The sequence below is a fragment of the Pongo pygmaeus genome, chromosome 20, assembly GCF_028885625.2.
Source record: "Pongo pygmaeus isolate AG05252 chromosome 20, NHGRI_mPonPyg2-v2.0_pri, whole genome shotgun sequence".
Taxonomy (NCBI): domain Eukaryota; kingdom Metazoa; phylum Chordata; class Mammalia; order Primates; family Hominidae; genus Pongo; species Pongo pygmaeus.
Window position 1 is genome coordinate 2,845,318 of NC_072393.2, and position 19,240 is coordinate 2,864,557.

Genomic DNA, 19,240 nt, shown 5'->3' on the forward strand with positions numbered 1-19,240 from the left:
GCCTCATATTTTGAATAGGCCAAAACAAAACTCCGGAATCCTCTTACCCCTATCCCCACGACCCCACATAGCAGGTTTCTCTCCCTCTGTAGCAACCCACTTACCTCTCAGAAATCATCCCAGGCCTGTTCGGAGTGCACGTAGCCCCGTTAGCCTCCCTGTCTGTTCCTGTAACCAGCCCAGCTGTGCCTGAGAGGTTCCACTATTCCCTCCGTCTGGAATACCCACCACTCTCTCCCACCCCGGGCTTGGATCCGGCAATACTGTATCAGCCTCAGGGCCTCTGCTGTCCCGCTTTCTGCTCTCAGAGCCTTTGTCACTGGGCTGGAAGAGCAGTTGGGAAAATTCGGTGATAAATGCATAGCCCGGGGCTAGGACCATCAAGGAGAACCAGTAAGTTGGCTCCAGAAAGAGGACTTGAAGCTTCGTTTGCACTGCACGTTATTTAATATTGAGGAAAATGTAATTAGCCCGTATCTAAGAATTGGGGTGAGAGCGCTAAAGATTGACCCCACCCACCTCCCACTCCTCACCTCCAGCCATAAGCCACTTCCGGACAAGGCTAAAAATGCGTAAAACAATGCAACTACTCGCCACCTATCCCTCCCCAAGTTCCAGCCTCTGAGCTTCAAGCCCCACGCCCTCCTAAATATCCCCGCCCCTGCTGGGACCCCACATTGCCTATAGCTCTGCAATTCCGCCCTTCCCGGCAGCGGGACCGAAAGGGTTAAGCGGAGGCTCCCGGCTCGCCGAGTGACAGCCTGGCCGGCGGCCGGGGAGAGCCGACCAATCAGGGAGGGCGTACGCGACCCACGTGCGTGAACGGCCTCGCGATTGGCCAGCGCCGCCAGAGGCCTGCCCCCCCCTCCCCCCCGAGCCCGAACCCACGTGCAGCTACTGCGCCTTCATTGATCTGCTTCGCGGTCCAGGTGGCGGCTGGGTGGGGCCTGGGCGGGACGGGGCGGGGACAAGGCGGGACGAGGCGGGGCCCGATGGGTCAAATCGCCTCCGGTCGGGGAAGGAGGGGTTTCCTCTTGGCCTGAACTTGGCTGACCTCCGCAGCTTCCGCCCGGTGAGGGACGTGAGTTGCCAGGCGTGTTCCTGGGGGTTGAGGGGACTCCAGGATTCCCGGCCGGGGAAGGGGCTGCAGGGACGTGGAAGAGAAGGACTGAGGCAAGGAAGCAGCTGGGTGCTGCAGCAGGGATGGAGGTGTAGAGAGGTCGTTTCTTCTGTCTGATGAATTCCGCCTAATGCACTTGGCTAACTCCTATTCGTCCTTCAATAACCCTTTTCTAGTGATCTCCCTGCGCTTTAGGAAATTGTCTCAAAACTAAGGTTGAGCTTTGGCGACCTTCCCTGGGCTCCCCCGTCCCTGACTGCCCCCAGCAGGGAGTGTGTGTGCACCATCCACCCCAACCTCCTAGGGTGAGGCCTGGGAGGCAGGGCTCAGTTCTTTCTGGGTCCTCGCCCCCATGAATCTGGGCAGCTGGAGGCATTGATAAAGTGAGGACAGGACCTAGTGAACGCATGGGGGAACCACAGGACTGGGTTCCTAGAGAGTTATCAAACTGGGAGGTGCAGGTGGGGTAACGGGTGGCTTCCCTCCCTGGCACTGCCTTATTTTCTGTCCCTCAAGACCTGCCGTCTCCTTGTTGTTTTAGACTCTGGCTAAAGTCTTGGAGGCTACTGCCTGAAGATGACCTCTAGGGACCAGCCCAGCCCCAAGGGCCCCCCAAAAAGCACTTCGGTGAGGAGGGCATGTGGTGGGATCAGCCCTCAAGGGAAACCCGGGCCCAGTGCGGTTCAGCCCCTTTCTCATCCTGTATCCACCTGTGACCTGGGCTGGCCCCGTCCAGGCCTCGCAGCTGAAGACAATACTGGTCACTGCTACACTCAAGACAGGTGCCAAGGAGCCGTTTTTTAAAAAAAATTAAGTGTAGGCTGGACATTGTGGCTCACAACTGTAATCTCAACATTTTGGGAGGCCAAGGCAGGAGGACCACTTGAGCCCAGCAGTTTGAAACCAGCCTGGACAACGTAGTGAGACCCTGTCTCTATAAAAAATAAAACTAGAAGAATCAGCTGGGCCTAGTGACGTGGGCCTGTAGTTGCAGCTACTCGGGAGGCTAAGGCAGAGGGTTCGCTTGAGCCCAAGGAGTTTGAGGCTGCAGTGAACTATGATGGTACCACTGCACTCCATCCTTGGTGACAGTGAGATCCCATCAAAAAAAAAATGTAGCTTCTAATCACATATGTGATAAAAACACAGGAACACATCATGTATTCGGTTAATGTTTTACAAGCAGTCCCCGCTCCCTGCACTTTGCATCCCAGAGATGACCATTTGTCAATTTAGGCTCTCGGGGCTGAGCAGACTTTTTTTTTTTGTAAAGGGGTCAGATGAGGGATATTTTGTTTTGAGACTTTATTTTATGACTTTATTATTTTTGAGATGGAGTCTCACAGTGTCACCTCGGCTGGAGTGCGATGGCGCAATCTCGGCTCACTGCAACCTCCACCTCCCGGGTTCAAGTGATTCTCTTGCCTCACCTCCCGAGTAGCTGGGACTACAGGCACCTGCCACCATGACCACCACATTTTTCTTGTATTTTTAGTACAGACGGGGTTTCACCATGTTGGCCAGGCTGGTCTCGAGCTCCTGACCTCGTGATCTGCCTGCTTCAGCCTCCCAAAGTGCTGGGATTATAGGCATAAGCCACTGCACCTGGCCAAGAGACTTTATTTTATTGAGTCTTGCTATTGTTGCCCAGGCTGGTGTGCAGTGGCACGATCTCGGCTCACTGCAACCTCTGCCTCCCAGGTTCAAGTGATTCTCCTGCCTCAGCCTCCCGAGCAGCTGGGATTACAGGTGCGCACCACCACGCCCAACTAATTTTTGTATTTTTAGTACAGACAGTGTTTTGCTGAGTTGCCCAGGGTTGTCTCAAACTCCTGACCTCAGGTGATCTGCTCACCTCGGCCTCCCAAAGTGCTGGGATTACAGGCATGAGCCACCTTGCCCGGCCTTTTATTTTAAAAAATATATTGTGCTTCTGTTTTCATCACAAGAATGTGGTGAATATTTTAGACTTTAGGCCAAAGTGCAAAATGGAAGATGCTCTTTACTGAAATAAGAGAGGCCGGGCGCGGTGGTTCACGCCTGTAATTCCAGCACTTCAGGAGGTCGAGGCGGGTAGATCATGAGGTCAGGATGAGACCAGCCTAGCCAAGATGGTGAAACCCCATCTCTACTAAAAATACAAAAATTAGCCGGGCGTGGTGGGGGGGCGCATGTAATCCCAGCTACTCGGGAGGCTGAGGCAGGAGGATCGCTTGAACCCGGGAGGCAGAGTTTGCAGTGAGCTGAGATCGTGCCACTGCACTCCAGCCTGGGCGACAGAGCAAGACTCGGTTTCCAAAAAAAGCAAAAACTTCAATTACTTTTGCACCAACCTAATACCTATGCCGCGGTTGAAATGGAGACCAGGGGTCTTGGGTGTTGGAGCATTGTAAGTTTTATGTAACCTTGCTTTGACCTTTCCAGCCTCGTCCTGGGATCTCGAACTCTGAGAGCTCTCCAACGCTGAATTATCAGGGCATTCTAAATCGGCTCAAGCAGTTCCCCAGGTGAGAGTAATTCCAGGGGCTGGAGGTCTCACGGTGGGAAGGAGCCCCACCTGGCCTCTCTTCCTGGGGTCCTAGTGAGTGGTCTAGAAGCTGCTGGCCCAAGAGACAGGCTCAGGAACAGGAAGCCATGTGGATACCCAGCATGGAGAACCCGGCAATACCCATTCCAGCTTTTGATTAAACAAAATTACAAACAAATATTAAAATTTTGATTTTTCTGTTTGACATGGATTTGTTGGCATTCAGTTTTATTGTTGAAAAATACTGCAATGGCTGGGTATGGTGGCTCGCACCTGTAATCCCAGCACTTTGGGAGGCAGAGGCGGGTGGATTGCTTGAGGTCAGGAGTTCGAGATCAGCCTGGCTAACATGGTGAAACTGCATCTCTACAAAAAATACAAAAATCAGCCAGGCTTGGTGGCAGGTGCCTGTAATCCCAGCTACTCGGGAAACTGAGGCAGGAGAATCTCTTGAACCCAGGAGGCGGAGGGTTGCAGTGAGTTGGGATTGCACCATTGCACTCCAGCCTAAGGCTACAGAGTGAGACTCCGTCTTAAAAAAAAAAAAAAAAAAAATACTGCATGGGCTGGATGCAGTGGCTTGCACCTGTAATCCCAGCACTTTGGGAGGCAGAGGCAGGAGGATCGCTTGAGCCCGGAGTTCAGTACCAACCTTGGCAACATAGCGAGATGTCATCTCTTAAAAAATAAACAAAAAAAAATCTAGCTGAGTGTGGTGGTGCACACCTGTAGTCCCAGCTACTCAGGAGACTGAGGCAGGAGGATCATCTGAGCCCAGGAATTGGAGGCTGCAGTGAGCCATGATTTGTACCACTGCACCCTAGCCCAGGCAACAGGGTGAGATTTTGTTTCAAAAAAAAAAAATATTGAAGAAAGTGGTGGGGTGCGGTGGCTCACACCTGTAATCCCAGCACTTTGGGAGGCCAAAGTGGGCGGATCACCTGGATTCAGGAGTTTGAGACCAGCCTGGCCACCATGGTGAAACACTGTCTCTATTAAAAATACAAAAAATTAGCTGGGCGTGGTGGCTCATGCCTGTAATCCCAGCTACTTGGGAGGCTGAGGCAGGAGAATCTCTTGAACCCAGGAGGCGGAGGTTGCAGTGCCACTTGCACTCCAGCCTGGGTGACAAGAGTGAGACTCTCTCAAAAAAAAAAAAAAAAAAAAAAAAAGAATATACTACATTAAAATCTTACTGAACTTCTTGACACTGCCTTAAATTTGGCTTTGAGAGCCAGTGCCTTCAGCTTCATTGAGACCCTCCCTAGGGGTTGAGGGTGGGGCTTGCTCTGGGGAAGGGGTCCTGAAGCCACAGGTCTTCCAGCCTGTCCTCCTTCCCCCTCAGGTTTTCTCCTCATTTTGCTACGGAGTTGGAGAGCATTTACTACTCGGTGAGCCAGACCCAGGCAGCCCCAACCAAGGAGGGCCCCACTGGGACAAGCCGAGGCCGTGGTTTCCCAGCCCTGCCTCCTGAGTGCCCTAGAGAGGTTCTTTTCCGCCAAGCACTGTGCCTCACGCCTGTAATCCCAGCACTTTGGGAAGGCGAGGCAGGTGGATCACCTGAGGTCAGGAGTTTGAGACCAGCCTGGTCAACATAGTAGAGACCCTGTCTCTACTAAAAATACAAAAATTAGCCAGGCATGGTGGCGGGTGCCTGTAATCCCAGCTACTCGGGAGGCTGAGGCAGGAGAATCGCTTGAGCCCAGGAGGCAGAGGTTACAGTGAACTGAGATCACACTGTACTCCAGCCCGGGGAACAGAGCAAAACTCCCTCTCAGAAAAAAACGTAAGGACCATACATCAGTGTAGTATGAAAGTAAAAGAGAAAACAAGGTGAAAACAAAAATTTTTTAAGGTGGGGGCGGGTGGGGGGAGTAGGGACCAGAGAGGTAGAGCAGCTTGCCCAGGGTCACACAGCATTCACACCCGGACCACCTCCCAATGGGATCTCTGTTTTCCCTTTGCAGCTGCACAAGATCCAGCAGGATGTGGCAGAACACCACAAGCAGGTGGGTGACCAGGAGCTCAGGGGTGCGGCTGTCCCTCCATGAAAGGCATGAGAAAGGACAGAGGGGGGGCCGGGCACAGTGGCTCACACCTGTAATCCCAGCACTTTGGGAGGCCGAGGTGGGCGGATCACTTGAGGTCAGGAGTTCGAGACCAGCCTGGTCAACATGGTGAAACCCCATGTCTACTAAAAATAAAAAAAAATTAGCCAGGTGTGGTGGCGGGAGACTGTAGTCCCAGCTACTTGGGAGGCTGAGGCAGGAGAATCGCTTGAACCCGGGAGGCGGAGATTGCAGTGAGGCAAGATTGTGGAACTGCACTCCAGCCTGGGCGACAGCGAGACTCTGTCTCAAAAAAAGCAGGGGATGGTGAAGACAGAGGACGAGGGGCAGGTCATGCAGAGCCTTGTGGGTGGTGGGAAGGACTTGGGCTTTAACCCCAAGGGAGGTGGGAGCCATGGAGGACTGCTGGCGGAGGAGGGACATGCCCTGACTTGGAATCCCCCGTGATATTAGCAGAGGCCCCATATCTTGGGGAGCATCTCCTGTCCTGTCTCTGAGCTGTTTCCAAGAGAGGGTCAGTCCTGCTGCTTCCGTTCCCTGGGCCCCTGGGCAACCTAGATGACCCTTTGCCGGTCAGTTGCTTTGGATAGAGAGAGTCTGTGATGGGGCAGGCACCCGGCTGTGTTCCTCTGCGTGTCTGAGTGTTCAATGAGGGGCCATATGACATGGAGCGAGGGGAGCTCTGCATGGGAGGGGGCGCCCAGGCTCCCACCTGCCAGCCCAGGGCGCCTGGCCCAAGCTGAAGTACGCCTTCCAGCCCTGCCTGTCCTCCCGCCACCTGGCCTTTTCTCCCAGGCGCTGGCAGGATTTTCCGCCTGTGCCAGATGTAACTGGCAGGGGCCCAGGGCCGTGTCTGCAACTTAGCAAGGCCTGGGAGGAGGGGGGCAGCGAAGGGAACAGGGTGAGGGGGGCCAGGAAGCAACCAAAACATGGTTATTCATTCAACAGATATTTATCCATCACCTCCTTGCCAAATACTGTTGTAGAAGCCAGGAAAATAGCAAAGAACAACGCAGAGCTTCCCACCCTTGGGGCGAGTGGAGCCTGGTAGATGGAGTGTTAGGGGATGAGGGCTGGGCAAGGCGGGGGTGGAAGAGAGCAGCCCCAAGGGGATTGGGGAGGCCAGAGTGGGTGAGGGTTGCAATTCAGGGTGGTCGGGGAAGGCATGCGAGAAAGTGACATCTGAGCAGAGGCTTAAAGGACATCAAAGAGGAAGTGTGGCTGTCTGGGATGGGAGGGATATTTCAGGCAGAGGGCATAGCCAGTGCGAAGGTCCTGAGGCAGGACGGTGCCTGTTGTGTTGGTCCTGAAGGCACTACGAGGAGGCCCGCATGGCTGGAGCAGAGTGAGGGGAGGGAGGGGGCAGGGCAGGCCACGCAGGGTCCTGCGAGCTTCAGAAAGACTTGGGCTCGAACCCCGAGGGAGGGAGGTGGGAGCCATGAAGGGCTGTGGACAGAGGGCGGGCTCTGGCTACTGTGGAGAGGACAGAGAAGGAGGGATGAGGGCAGAAGCCCAGGAACCAGTTAGGACAGTCCAGGTGTGGAATGTTGGTTGCTTAGTGATGAGAAGTAATTGAATAATTGTGGATGTGTTTTGGGAGGAACCTGACCGCAGCTGCTGAGCATCAGGATACGCAGGGGGTGAGGGCCCCAAAGCAAAGGAGCCACTTGGGTTGGAGCCAGACCCAGGAGGGTCCCTGCCCAGCCCCCACTGCAGGAGGCCCCAGGATCCCTGGTAGCCCAGCCTGGCCTGTGGTCCTGGGCAGTCCGCTTCCCCCACCCCTTGCTTCCAGTTCCGGGCTTTCCCAGCCGCCTCGCTGTGCTTTCAAAATCCCCATCAGCACAGCCCCCTCCTCTGCCAGCCCGCCTGCCACTCTCCCCCGGGAGGGCCTGCTAGCAGGCAGAAGGGAGCCACACTTTTCATGCTGAGCGCATTAAAGTGCCGGTAAATTGCGCATTAACGAGGCGGGGTGAATTGGAGAGGGCTCCCCTGGGCTTTGCTGCTGCTGGGCGGGCTCAGCTGGGAAATCCATCACTGGCTGCCCCAGGAGGCAGCCTGGAGTCCCCCCGCGGGGCTCCGATGGAGGGTCTCCCCTCCCAGCCCCTCCCTCCGCCGTCCTGCTAAGGAAACAGACAGGTAGCCTTTTTGTAGAAAAAAACTTAGAGATAGGATCACTCGCCTTGCTTTCTTTTTTTGTTGTTTTGACGGATCATGCTCCGTCTCCCAGTCTGGAGTGCAGTGGCAGGATCTCAGCTCACTGCAACCTCCATCTCCTGGGTTCAAGCGATTCTCCTGCCTCAGCCTCCCAAGTAGCTGGGATTACAGGTGTGTGCCACCATGCCTGGCTAACTTTTTATATTTTTAGTTAGAGACAGGGTTTTGCCATGTTGGCCGGGCTGGTCTGGAACTTCTGACCTCAGGTGATCCGACCGCCTCAGCCTCAAAGTGCTAGAATTACAGGTGTGAGCCATCGCACCTGGCCAATTTCTTTATACTTTGAACATGGCTACTAGACATTCCATATGAAAGACTATATGTATGATTCCAATTATACTTGTACTAGATGGTATTGATCTAGATTTTATTCTGTTTACTGGGAAACTACATTTCAATTTGGGATTGGCAGTGGTCAGACGGCTTGATTTTTGTTGCCGTTTGTTCGTTTTAAATAAAACACCAGACTGGGTGTGGTGGCTCATGCCTGTAATCCCAGCACTTTGGGAGGCTGAGGCAGGCAGATCACCTGAGGTCAGGAGTTCGAGACCAGCCTGGCCAACATGGAGAAACCCCATCTCTACTAAAAATACAAAATTAGCCAGGTATGGTGGCGGGTGCCTGTAATCCCAGCTACTTGGGAGCCTGAGGCAGGAGAATCGCTTGAACCTGGGAGGCGGAGAAAATTAGCTGGAGGTGGTAGTGGGTACCTGTCATCCAAGCTACTCAGGAGGCTGAGGCAGGAGAATTGCTTGAATCCAGGAGGCAGAGGTTACAGTGAGCAGAGATGGCGCCATTGCACTCCAGCCTGGGTGACAGAGCAAGACTGTCTCAAAAGAGAAAAAAAAAATTACCACTGACTTGTTTCTATCAATTCTTCCCAGCAGGTAACCCTCAGTTTCTTAGTATCTTTCCAAAGTTTAAGTGAATTAAAATGTCTTCCTCACCTAGGGAGACATAGGTATGCTGTTTTGCTGCTTGAAGCCTTTTTTTTTTTTTTTTTTTTAAGACAGAGTCTCGCTCTGTCACCCAGGCTGGAGTGCAGTGGCACAATCTCGGCTCACCGTAAGGTCTGCTTCCCGGGTTCACACCATTCTTCTGCCTCAGCCTCCCAAGTAGCTGGGACTACAGGCGCCTGCCACCACGCCCGGCTAATTTTTTTTTTTTTTTGTATTTTTAGTAGAGATGGAGTTTCACCATGTTAGCCAGGATGGTCTCGATTTCTCGACCTCGTGATCCGTCCGCCTCGGCCTCCTAAAGTGCTGGGATTACGGGCGTGAGCCACCGTGCCCGGCCTGCCTGAAGTCATTTGAAGCAAAGGGTGGTGGTGGTCAGGTTTTCTTTTTGAAATATCCCAAAAAGAGTAGCTGGGGCCAGGTGTGGTGGCTCACACCTGTAATCCCAGCACTTTGGGAGGCCAAGGCAGGAGAATCATCTGAGGTCAAGAGTTTAAGACCAGCCTGGCCGACATGGTGAAACTCTGTCTCCACTAAAAATACAAAAATCAGTCGGTGTAGTGGCACACACCTCTAATCCCAGCTACTTGGGAGGCTGAGGCAGGAGAATCGCTTGAACCCGGGAGGCGGAGGTTGCAGTGAGCCGAGATCGCGTCACTGCACTCCAGCCTGGACCACAGAGTGAGACTCTGTCTCAAAAAAAAAAAAAAAAAAAAAAAAAAATGATGTATGCCAGGTATGGTAGGCTGGATGCGGTGGCTAACACCTGTTATCCCAGCACTTTGGGAGGCAGAGGTGGGAGGATCGCTTGAGGCCAGGAATTCAAGACCAGCCTGGCCAACATAATGAGACTCCCATTTCTACAAAAGTGTTTAAATTAGCTGAGCATGGTGGTGCACACCTGTAACCCCAGCTACTCAGGAGGCTGAGATGGGAGGATCACTTGAGCCTGGGAGGTTGAGGGTGCAGTGAGCTGTAATCGCACCACTGCACTCCACCCTGGGTGTCAGAGTGAGATCTTATCTCCAAAAAAGTAGATGAAGGCTGGGGGTGGTGGCTTATGCCTATAATCCCAGCACTTTGGGAGGCTGAGGTGGGCAGATCACCTGAGGTCAGGAGTTCGAGACCAGCCTGGCCAACATGGTGAAACCCCATCTTTACTAAAAATACAAAAATTAGCTGGGTGTGGCGGTGGGCACCTGTAATCCCAGCTACTCAGGAGGCTGAGGCAGGAGAATCGCTTGAACCTGGGAGGCGGAGGTTGCAGTGAGCCAAGATTGTGCCACTGCACTCCAGCCTGGGCGACAGAATGACACTCTTGTCTCAAAAAAACAAGTAGATGCTAGACCTCCTTCTACAGGTGGGGATAATCATGCTGTAGGATGGCAAACCCTTAACTGCAACAATGTTTAACTGTTTTCGTGCCAACCTCCCTCTAGATAGGAAACTTCTTACAGATTGTGGAGAGCTGCAGCCAACTCCAGGGTTTCCAGTCTGAGGAGGTGGGTTTCTGGGTCTTCAAGGAGGGGAGGGGACAGGTTTGGGTGAAGGCTCATCCTCAAAGCTCTCACTGCCTCGTTCCTGCCGGGCCAGGTCTCACCTGCTGAAGCAGCCAGCCCTGGGACGCCCCGGCAGGCGGAGGACAAGACCCGGCAGGAGTCGAGCTTTGAGGACATGATGGCCACCAGGTCCTCTGACTGGCTCCGGCGGCCTTTGGGGGAGGACAATCAGCCAGAGACCCAGTTGTTCTGGGACAAGGAGCCTTGGTTTTGGCACGACACTCTGACCGAGCAACTCTGGCGGATTTTTGCCGGCGTCCACGATGAGAAGGCAAAGCCCAGAGACAGACGTGAGTGTCCCCGAGGGTGAGGGGGAAGGGGCGGCCACAGGCTGCATCTCAGGGGCCGTGCAGTGAACCCTGCTGTTCTCTCTCTGTCCCCCTCCTCCTCTCCGTTGTCATGGTGACAGAGCAGGCACCAGGCCTGGTGAGTAAACAACCTCAGCTCTACCCAGAGGGGTGGGCTTCCGGGCAGGAGGTTGGGCTCCCCTAGGTCAGGGCACTGGGGTTCCTGTGGGATTTGTCTTCCTTCCGTCCTGCCCCTCGGGTCCCCTGGGGGGGGACTTGGGTGATCCAGGAGGCTATACTGGAGTAGCCCAGGACCCACAGCCCAGGGTTTCCAGGACCCTATACCCTGACTCTCTCTCTGCAACTCTGCCTGGACTCACAGACGGGATCCCAGGCAGCTGACAAGCCCCGTGCACGCTGCCCAGGAATCCCTGAGGTCGTCTGGTCCTAACAGGCAGGTCAGCAGGCCTGATGAGACTTTTCCATTTTCCAGGGGCAGGAAAGCAAGGCACCAGGATCCTGTGACCCAGGAACAGACCCATGTCCCGAAGATGCCTCCAGTAAACCCAGCGGGCAGGGGCTGACCGACTCCAGGAGGGATGGGGTGGGGGGCATCCTGCGCTTAGGAGCCAATGCAAGCCAGTTAGTCCCTCTTGTCTCCCCGCTAGCCCCCAGGCCACCTGAGACCTCCTCCAGCCCCCCTGAGGGTTCCCAAGACAAGAACACAAGTTGGGGTGTGGTCCAGGTGAGACCCAGGCCTGAGCTGGTAGCCCAGTGTGAAGGCTGCTCAGGTGGGGTAGAGGAGGGGGGCACAGATGTGCGGGGAGGCTGGGGGCAGCTGTGATCTCCCTGCCTGCAGGAGCCTCCTGGAAGAGCCTCTCCGTTTCTACAGTCCATGTAAGTGTCGGCACTGTTTGCTTTTGGGCGGGGTGAGGGGCAGCGGGAATTCCTTCCCGTCTATACCTCTGTTCCCGACACATAGAAGGGAACAGAGGTGTAAGACTTTCTTCTCCTTTTCCCATCGCTACTCTGCCATCCTCTCCAACAGCAGCTGCAGAGTCTGGGTAGAAAAGTGCAGTGTTAGGCCGGGCGCGGTGGCTCACGCCTGTAATCCCAGCACTTTGGGAGGCCGAGGTGGGCGGATCACGAGGTCAGGAGATTGAGACCATCCTGGCTAACACAGTGAAACCCCGTCTCTACTAAAAATACAAAAAAAAATTAGCCAGGTGTGGTGGCGGGTGCCTGTAGTCCCAGCTACTTGGGAGGCTGAAGCAGGAGAATGGTGTAAACCCGGGAGGTGGAGGCTGCAGTGAGCTGAGATCGCGCCATTGCACTCCAGCCTGGGCGACAGAGCAAGACTCTGTCTCAAAAAAAAACAAAAACAAAAACAAAAAAAGTGCAGTGTTAGGTTCACAGGATCGCCGCCCCAACACTGGGCTCAAGGCATTTGGGGAAGACATTTTCATGGAAGGGGGTGGGGTGTAGCTGTGTTAGAACTGGATGCAGATTGTCCCAGCCTTGTGGAGTGACGCTGGGAGAACCCAGATGGGGCAAAGAAAGCTTTTCTGGGGAAGGGGCATAATAGCTAGGACCCTAAAGGATGAATAGGAGTTCTTCCTCCTGGGGCAAAGCAGTCTAGGAAGGAGGCAGAAGTATATGGAGGGCTGTGGCAAAGGGACAGTACTGGAAGGAATGTGAGCAGGACATTTGGGGAGTCTGAGGGTAAAACAAGGCCTGAGAGGGGGACTCAAAAATCTGAAAATGAAGCCCCTCTAGGCCTTGATGTGTGGCTCCCACTGGGCAAAGGGGCCCACAGGCAGGTCAGTTACCCCGAGGCCTCCCCTCCCAAGATCCTGGGACCCTGAGGACTTTGAAGATGCATGGAAGAGGCCAGATGCCTTGCCCGGGCAGTCTAAGAGACTCGCCATCCCGTGCAAACTGGAGAAGATGCGGATTTTGGCACATGGGGAGCTCGTGCTTGCCACGGCCATCAGCAGCTTCACGCGGCACGTGTTCACCTGTGGCAGAAGAGGCATCAAGGTGTGGAGCCTGACTGGCCAGGTGGCTGAGGACAGGTTCCCTGAGAGCCACCTGCCTGTACAGGTGAGGACGGCCTTGGTTTCCAGGGGTGCAGGGCTTCTGGGAACAGGGGGTTTGAGGTTTGAGTCTGGGAGAGCCCAGATGGTGGAGAGAGGGCTTCCAGGGAAAAGGGGCGTAATAGCTAGGAACCTAAAGGATGAATAGGAGTGCGCTGTCATGAGGCAAAGCAGTCCAGGCAGAATGCCACAGGGGGGCGACAGCTCACAGTGACTTTGCCCATCCCAGACCCCTGGGGCCTTCCTGCGCACCTGCCTGCTGTCCTCAAACAGCAGGAGCCTGCTCACCGGTGGCTACAACCTGGCCAGCGTGAGCGTGTGGGACCTGGCGGCGCCCTCCCTGCATGTGAAGGAGCAGTTGCCCTGTGAGGGTCTCAACTGCCAGGCCCTGGACGCCAACCTGGATGCCAACCTGGCCTTCGCCAGCTTCACCAATGGTGTGGTCAGGATCTGGGACCTGCGGGATCAGAGTGTGGTCAGGTGCGTTTGGGGGGTGGGAAGGGGAAGCATCCTGTTGCCAGCCTCCTGTGGCCACCTCTGCCCACCTTACTGCCACCACCTCTGCCCGCCTTCCTGCCACCTCCTGAACCTGGGATATAGCTCTCTCCCAGCCAAAACCCCTTGCCCCCTTGAACTTGCATTTGAGAAAGTTGGAGGTGCGGACTTGAATCTTGGCTGGACAGCGTTCCTTGCAGCCCAGGGCATTTTACTTTTTGTCTGCCTCAGTTTCCCCACCTGGACACAGGATGTGACAGCCCCAAACTCAAAGGATTGTTAGAAGGGCAAATTTGTTGTAAAAATATAAAACAGCAGGCCAGGCGTGGTGCCTGAAACATGTAAACCCAGCACTTTGGGAGGTCAAGACGGGACAAATGCTTGAGCCCAGGAATTCGAGATTAACCTGGGTAACATAATGAGACCCCATCTCTATTTAAAAATAGGTATATATAAATTGGCCTGGCGCAGTGGCTCACGCCTGTACTCCCAGCAGTTAGGGAGGCCGAGGCAGGCAGATCACGAGGTCAGGAGATCAAGACCATTCTAGCTAACGCGGTGAAACCCTGTCTTTACTAAAAATACAAAAAAATTAGCCAGGCGTGGTGGTGGGTACCTGTAGTCCCAGCTACTCGGGAGGCTGAGGCAGGAGAATCGCTTGAACCCGGGAGGCGGAGCTTGCGGTGAGCCAAGATCTGTGCCACTGCGCTCCAGCCTGGGCGACAGAGCAAGAGTCCGTCTCAAAAAAGAAAAAAAATACACACACACACACACACACACACACACAAATACACATATATAAAAAACAGTCTGGGTGCAGTGTCTCACACCTGTAATCCCAGCACTTTGGGAGGCCGAGGCGGGTGGATCACTTGAGGCCTGGAGCTCAAGGCCAGCCTGGCCAACATGGCGAAACCCCCTCTCTACTAAAAAATATGAAAATTAGCCGGCGTGGTGGCACATGCCTGTAATCTCAGCTACTCCGGAGGCTGAGGCAGGAGAATCGCTTGAGAAGCAGAGTTTGCGGTGAGCCAAGATGGTGCCACTGCACTCCAGCCTGGGCCACAGAGTGAGACTCTGACTCAAAAAAAATGTTTACATATATATATATAAATTAAATATATGCAAATAGGCTGGGCATGGTGGCTCATGTCTGTAATCCCAGCACTTTGGGAGACTGAGGTGGATGAATCACCTGAGGTCAGGAGTTTGAGACCAGCCTGGCCAATATGGTGAAACTTCATCTCTACTAAAGATGCAAAAATTAGCCAGGTGTGGTGGCACGCACCTGTAATCCCAGCCACCTGGGAGGCTGAGGCACTAAAGGCACTTGAATCCAGGAGGCAGAGGTTGCAGTGAGCTGATATCACGCTGCTGTACTCCAGCCTGGGCAACAAAACGAGACTCCATCTCAAAAAAAAAAAATATATATATATATATATATATATGTATATATATACACACACATACAGACACACACATACACATATATACATACGTGCATGCTGGGCGCAGTGGCTCACGCCTGTAATCCCAGCACTTTGGGAGGCCGAGGCAGGCAGATCACCTGAGGTCGGGAGTTTGAGACCAGGCTAACATGGAGATACCCCATCTCTACTAAAAATACAAAATTAGTCAGGCGTGGTGGCCCATGCCTGTAATCTCAGCTACTTGGGAGGCTAAGGCAGGAGAATCGCTTGAACCCAGGAGGCAGAGGTTGCAGTGAGCTGAGATCGTGCTGCTGCACTCCAGCCTGGGCAACAAAACGAGACTCCATCTCAAAAAAAAAAATATATATATATATATATATACACACACACACACACACACACATATATATACACATATGTATATTATATATATAACATATAAAATATCAGCGTATGTTTGCAGGAAGCAATGGCTGATGTAAAATATAGCACACCACCCGCCCAGCACTATTCCCCTTCCCTGCTTGAAGGGATTCCTGTAGACCCTCCTCAGCTCGGGTGGACTCAGGGTGGAAGAGGCAAGGGGAGGCCTGGGTGAGACCAAGGGGAGGCCCAGGTGGACGGAGAAGGGAGGCTGAGGGCTGGGAGGGGCCGGCACTAGATCCTGTGTCTGTTTTCTGCCAACTTTGACACTTTGCAGGCAGAGATTTTTGGGTGGTGGCACTGTCCCTTTCATGCCCAAATGTAGTGACTGGTGTTTCCGGGGGCCAAAACCTCAGAGTCTTGGCCTGACTGCCTTCCAATGTCCCTTCTGGCCAGGGACCTCAAGGGTTATCCTGATGGAGTCAAGAGTATCGTGGTCAAGGGCTACCACATCTGGACTGGGGGTCTGGATGCCTGTCTGCGGTGCTGGGACCAGAGGACCATCATGAAACCTCTGGAGTACCAATTCAAGTCTCAGGTGCGGAGGCCGGGATGGGGTCTGCTTGGCCAGGCATCCTCTGGTCCTCAGATTAAAAAATGAGGTTGAGGCCGGGCTCTGTGGCTCACGCCTATAATCCTAGCACTTTGGGAGGCCAAGGTGGGTGGATCACCTGAGGTCAGGAGTTTCACACCAGCCTGGCCAACATAGTGAAACTCCATCTCTATTAAAAATACAAAAACTAGGGCTGGGCGTGGAGGCTCACGCCTGTAATCCCAGCACTTTGGGAGGCCGAGGCGGGCAAATCACCTGAGGTTGGGAGTTCAAGATGAGCCTGACCAACATGGTGAAACCCTGTCTCTACTAAAAATACAAAATTGGCCAGGCATGGTGGCGCATGCCTATAATCCCAGCTAGTCGGGAGGCTGAGGCAGGAGAATCACTTAAACCTGGGAGGTGGAGGTTGTGGTGAGCCGAGATCGTGCCATTGCACTCCAGGCTGGGCAATAAGAGCGAAACTCTGTCTCAAAAACAAATGAGGTTGGCCAGGCACAGTGGCTTATGCCTGCAATCCCAGTACTTTGGGAGGCAGAGGTGGGAGGAACACTTGAGCCCAGGAGTTTGAGGCCAGCCTGGGCAACATAGTAAGAGCCTGTTTCTGCAAAATATAAAATAAAAATTAGCTGAGCATGGGGGCACGCACCTGGGGTCACAGCTAGTTGGGATGCAGAGGTGAGAGAATGGTTTGAGCCTGGGGAGGTTGAGCCCACAGTGAGCTGTGATCATGCCACTGACTGTAGTCCAGCCTGGGTGACAGAGTGAGACCCTGTCTCAAACAAAAAACAAAAAACGGGGTGGGGAGGATGAACTCTGGGAAGGAAAAAAGGTAGTGGTTCTAAGTCTCACTGATGCTCCAAACACCGAGATCATTAGAAATATTCTTTGCAGGCCGGGCGCAGTGGCTCACGCCTGTAATCCCAGCCCTTTGGGAGGCCAAGGCGGGCGGATCATTTGAGATCAGAAGTTCAAGACCAGCCTGACCAACATGGTGAAACCCTGTCTCTACTAAACAAAATACAGAATAATTAGCCAGGCGTAGTGGCGCATGCCTGTAGTCCCAGCTACTCAGGAGGCTGAGGCAGGAGAATTGCTTAAACCCCAGGAGGCGGAGGTTGTAGTAAGCTGAGATCGTACCATTGTACTCCAGCCTGGCAACAGCACGAAACTCCGTCTCAAAATAAACACGCTATATCAGGTGCAAAATAGGGAAGACTCTCCATTTTACACACCAACAAACAGGCACAAATACGAAGTTGCTTGTCCCAGGGCTGCACAGCTAGGAAGGGGGTCAGTCACCCGGCCTCCAGGATAGGTCCCCAGGCTCCTGCCTGCTTCCTGGGCCAGGCTAAGACCTAACCAGGTTCCTCCCTCCCCACACTGCCCGTTACCCAGATAATGAGCCTGTCCCACAGCCCCCAGGAGGACTGGGTGCTGCTGGGCATGGCCAATGGCCAGCAGTGGCTGCAGAGCACCAGCGGGAGCCAGAGGCACATGGTGGGGCAGAAAGACAGCGTCATCTTGAGCGTCAAGTTCTCCCCCTTTGGTAAGCGGCTGGTGGAAGGTGGGGGGACTCCCCTGCAGCCCCCAGCCTCCCACAAAACCCCACCTAATGCCAGCTCCCCACCCAACCCTCTAGGACACCTCAGAACCCTTCTGTAGCAGAAACCAGTTTTGGGGATGCTCTTGCAGGGGGATGAGGGAGGGGAGAGGGGGTGGGTGTCTGGGCCCTTCCTCCCCGCTGCCCCACCGGCGTGGTCCGCCCCCGCCCTTCCCCTTTCAGCTGCTGGTGTCCCCATGAGCCAACACCCTCATTTCTCCCAGGCCAGTGGTGGGCAACCGTTGGAATGGACGACTTCCTTGGCGTCTACAGCATGCCGGCAGGGACAAAGGTGTTCCAGGTACTGCCGTGGGCTGGGGGCAAGACCCAGGGGTGGCCCCAGAGGGACCAGCCTGGGCAACACAGCAAGACCCTGTCTCCACAAAATACTTAAAAATTAGCCAGGTGTGGTGGCTGATGGCTTTAATCCCAGCATTTTGGGAGGCTGAGGCAGGAAGATCTCTTAAGCTTAGGAGTTCGAGACCAGCCTGGCCAACATAGTGAGACCCCATCTCTACAAAAAAGTAATTAGCTGAGCCGGGCACTGTGGCTCACGCCTGTAATCCCAGCACTTTGGGAGGCCGAGACGGGCAGATCACGAGGTCAGGAGATCAAGACCATCCTGGCTAACACGGTGAAACCCTGTTTCTACTAAAAATACAAAAAATTAGCCGGGCGTGGTGGTGGGCGCCTGTCAGGAGAATGGCGTGAGCCTGGGAGGCGGAGCCTGCAGTGAGCCGAGATGGCGCCACTGCACTCCAGCCTGGGTGACAGAGACTCCATCTCAAAAAGAAAACAAAAAAATTTAAAAAAATTTTTAAATTAAAAATAATAATTAGCTGAGTGTGGTGGTGCACACCTGTGGTCCCAGCTACTTGGGAGGCTGAGGCAGGAGGATTGCTTGAGTCCAGGATGTCAAGGCTGCAGTGAGCTGAGATTGTACCACTGCACTCCAGTCTGGGCAACAGAGCAAGACCCTGTCTTTCTTTGAAGAGACGATGCTTCATGCTTAAGCTGACAGGTGGAGACCAGCGGTGTGTGAGCCCTACCCCAGCTCACTGCCCACTGCCCCCCCTCCAGGTGCCCGAGATGTCCCCAGTCACATGCTGTGACGTCTCTTCCAACAACCGCCTCGTTGTCACAGGCTCCGGGGAGCACGCCTCCGTGTACCAGATCACCTACTGAGGGGCCTCGCTGCTGTCATCCAACTCCGGCTCCTCTTTTCATCCCTTTTTTTTTTGTTCCCCCGACCAGGGGGGTCATGGTGGAGGGAAGCAGGAAGGCTCTTCTATGGCATCGCACGATCCAGTCTGTGCTGTACAGACTGGTCGCCGTCACGTGTAATAAAGCACCCGGGAAAGGCAGAGAGTGGACGCGTCCTGTTCTCTGAAGGGAAAGGGGCCTTCCCATCCTGTCCCTGCTCAACTTGTGGAAATCTGGAAGGACTTCGTCCAGCCTGGTGGCTCTAAGCCTTTTTTTTTCCCGAGGCAGGGTCTCACTCTGTTATGCAGGCTGGAGTGCAGTGGTGCCATCACGACTCACTGCAGCCTCTCCAACTACTGGGCTCAAGCCATCCTCCTGCCTCAGCCTCTTGAGTAGTTGAGACTACAGATGTGCACCACCACACTCGGCTAGTTTAATTTTTTTGTAGATGCTGGGTGTGGTGGCTCACACCTGTAATTCCAGCACTTTGAGGTCAGGGGTTTGAGACCAACATGGTGAAACCCCATCCCTACTAGAAATACAAAAATTAGCTGGGCATGGTGGCATGTGCCTGTAATCCCAGCTACTAAGGAGGCAGAGGCAGGAGAATCGCTTGAACCCGGGAGGCAGAGGTTGCAGTGAGCCAAGATCATGCCACTGTACTCCAGCCTGGCAACGGAGCAAGACTCCATCTCAAATTAATAG

At 54.1% G+C, this 19,240-nt stretch overlaps 1 protein-coding gene across 6 annotated transcripts; it reads left to right on the top strand.

The window, feature by feature from the left end:
* The first annotated feature begins 983 nt into the window (after positions 1-983).
* Positions 984-18,807, top strand: TLE6 (TLE family member 6, subcortical maternal complex member). 6 transcript variants are annotated; one of them, XM_054466059.2, is made up of 17 exons: positions 984-1,072; positions 1,662-1,747; positions 3,545-3,627; positions 4,993-5,038; positions 5,615-5,656; positions 10,326-10,388; positions 10,480-10,735; positions 10,855-10,871; positions 11,226-11,292; positions 11,401-11,477; positions 11,592-11,629; positions 12,583-12,835; positions 13,058-13,308; positions 15,573-15,714; positions 17,128-17,278; positions 17,516-17,633; positions 18,413-18,807. In XM_054466059.2, the coding sequence occupies exons 2-17, from the start codon at positions 1,697-1,699 to the stop codon at positions 18,720-18,722; spliced, it is 1,965 nt and encodes a 654-aa protein (XP_054322034.1). In that variant the 5' UTR covers positions 984-1,072; positions 1,662-1,696; the 3' UTR covers positions 18,723-18,807. The 6 variants fall into 6 exon arrangements, with proteins under 6 accessions (XP_054322034.1, XP_054322036.1, XP_054322031.1 ...); XM_054466061.1 differs by having other exon boundaries at positions 17,557-17,633; positions 18,413-18,696; XM_054466056.2 differs by having other exon boundaries at positions 11,226-11,477.
* Positions 18,808-19,240: the final 433 nt, after the last annotated feature.

Coding starts and splice junctions, on each gene's coding strand:
- TLE6 (XM_054466056.2), top strand. CDS start 1,697: ATGACCTCTAGGGACCAGCCCAGCCCCAAGGGCCCCCCAAAAAGCACT. Junction 11,478..11,591: donor CAAGTTGGGGTGTGGTCCAG/GTGAGACCCAGG, acceptor CCCTGCCTGCAG/GAGCCTCCTGGAAGAGCCTC. Junction 17,279..17,515: donor CGTCAAGTTCTCCCCCTTTG/GTAAGCGGCTGG, acceptor TTCCCCTTTCAG/CTGCTGGTGTCCCCATGAGC.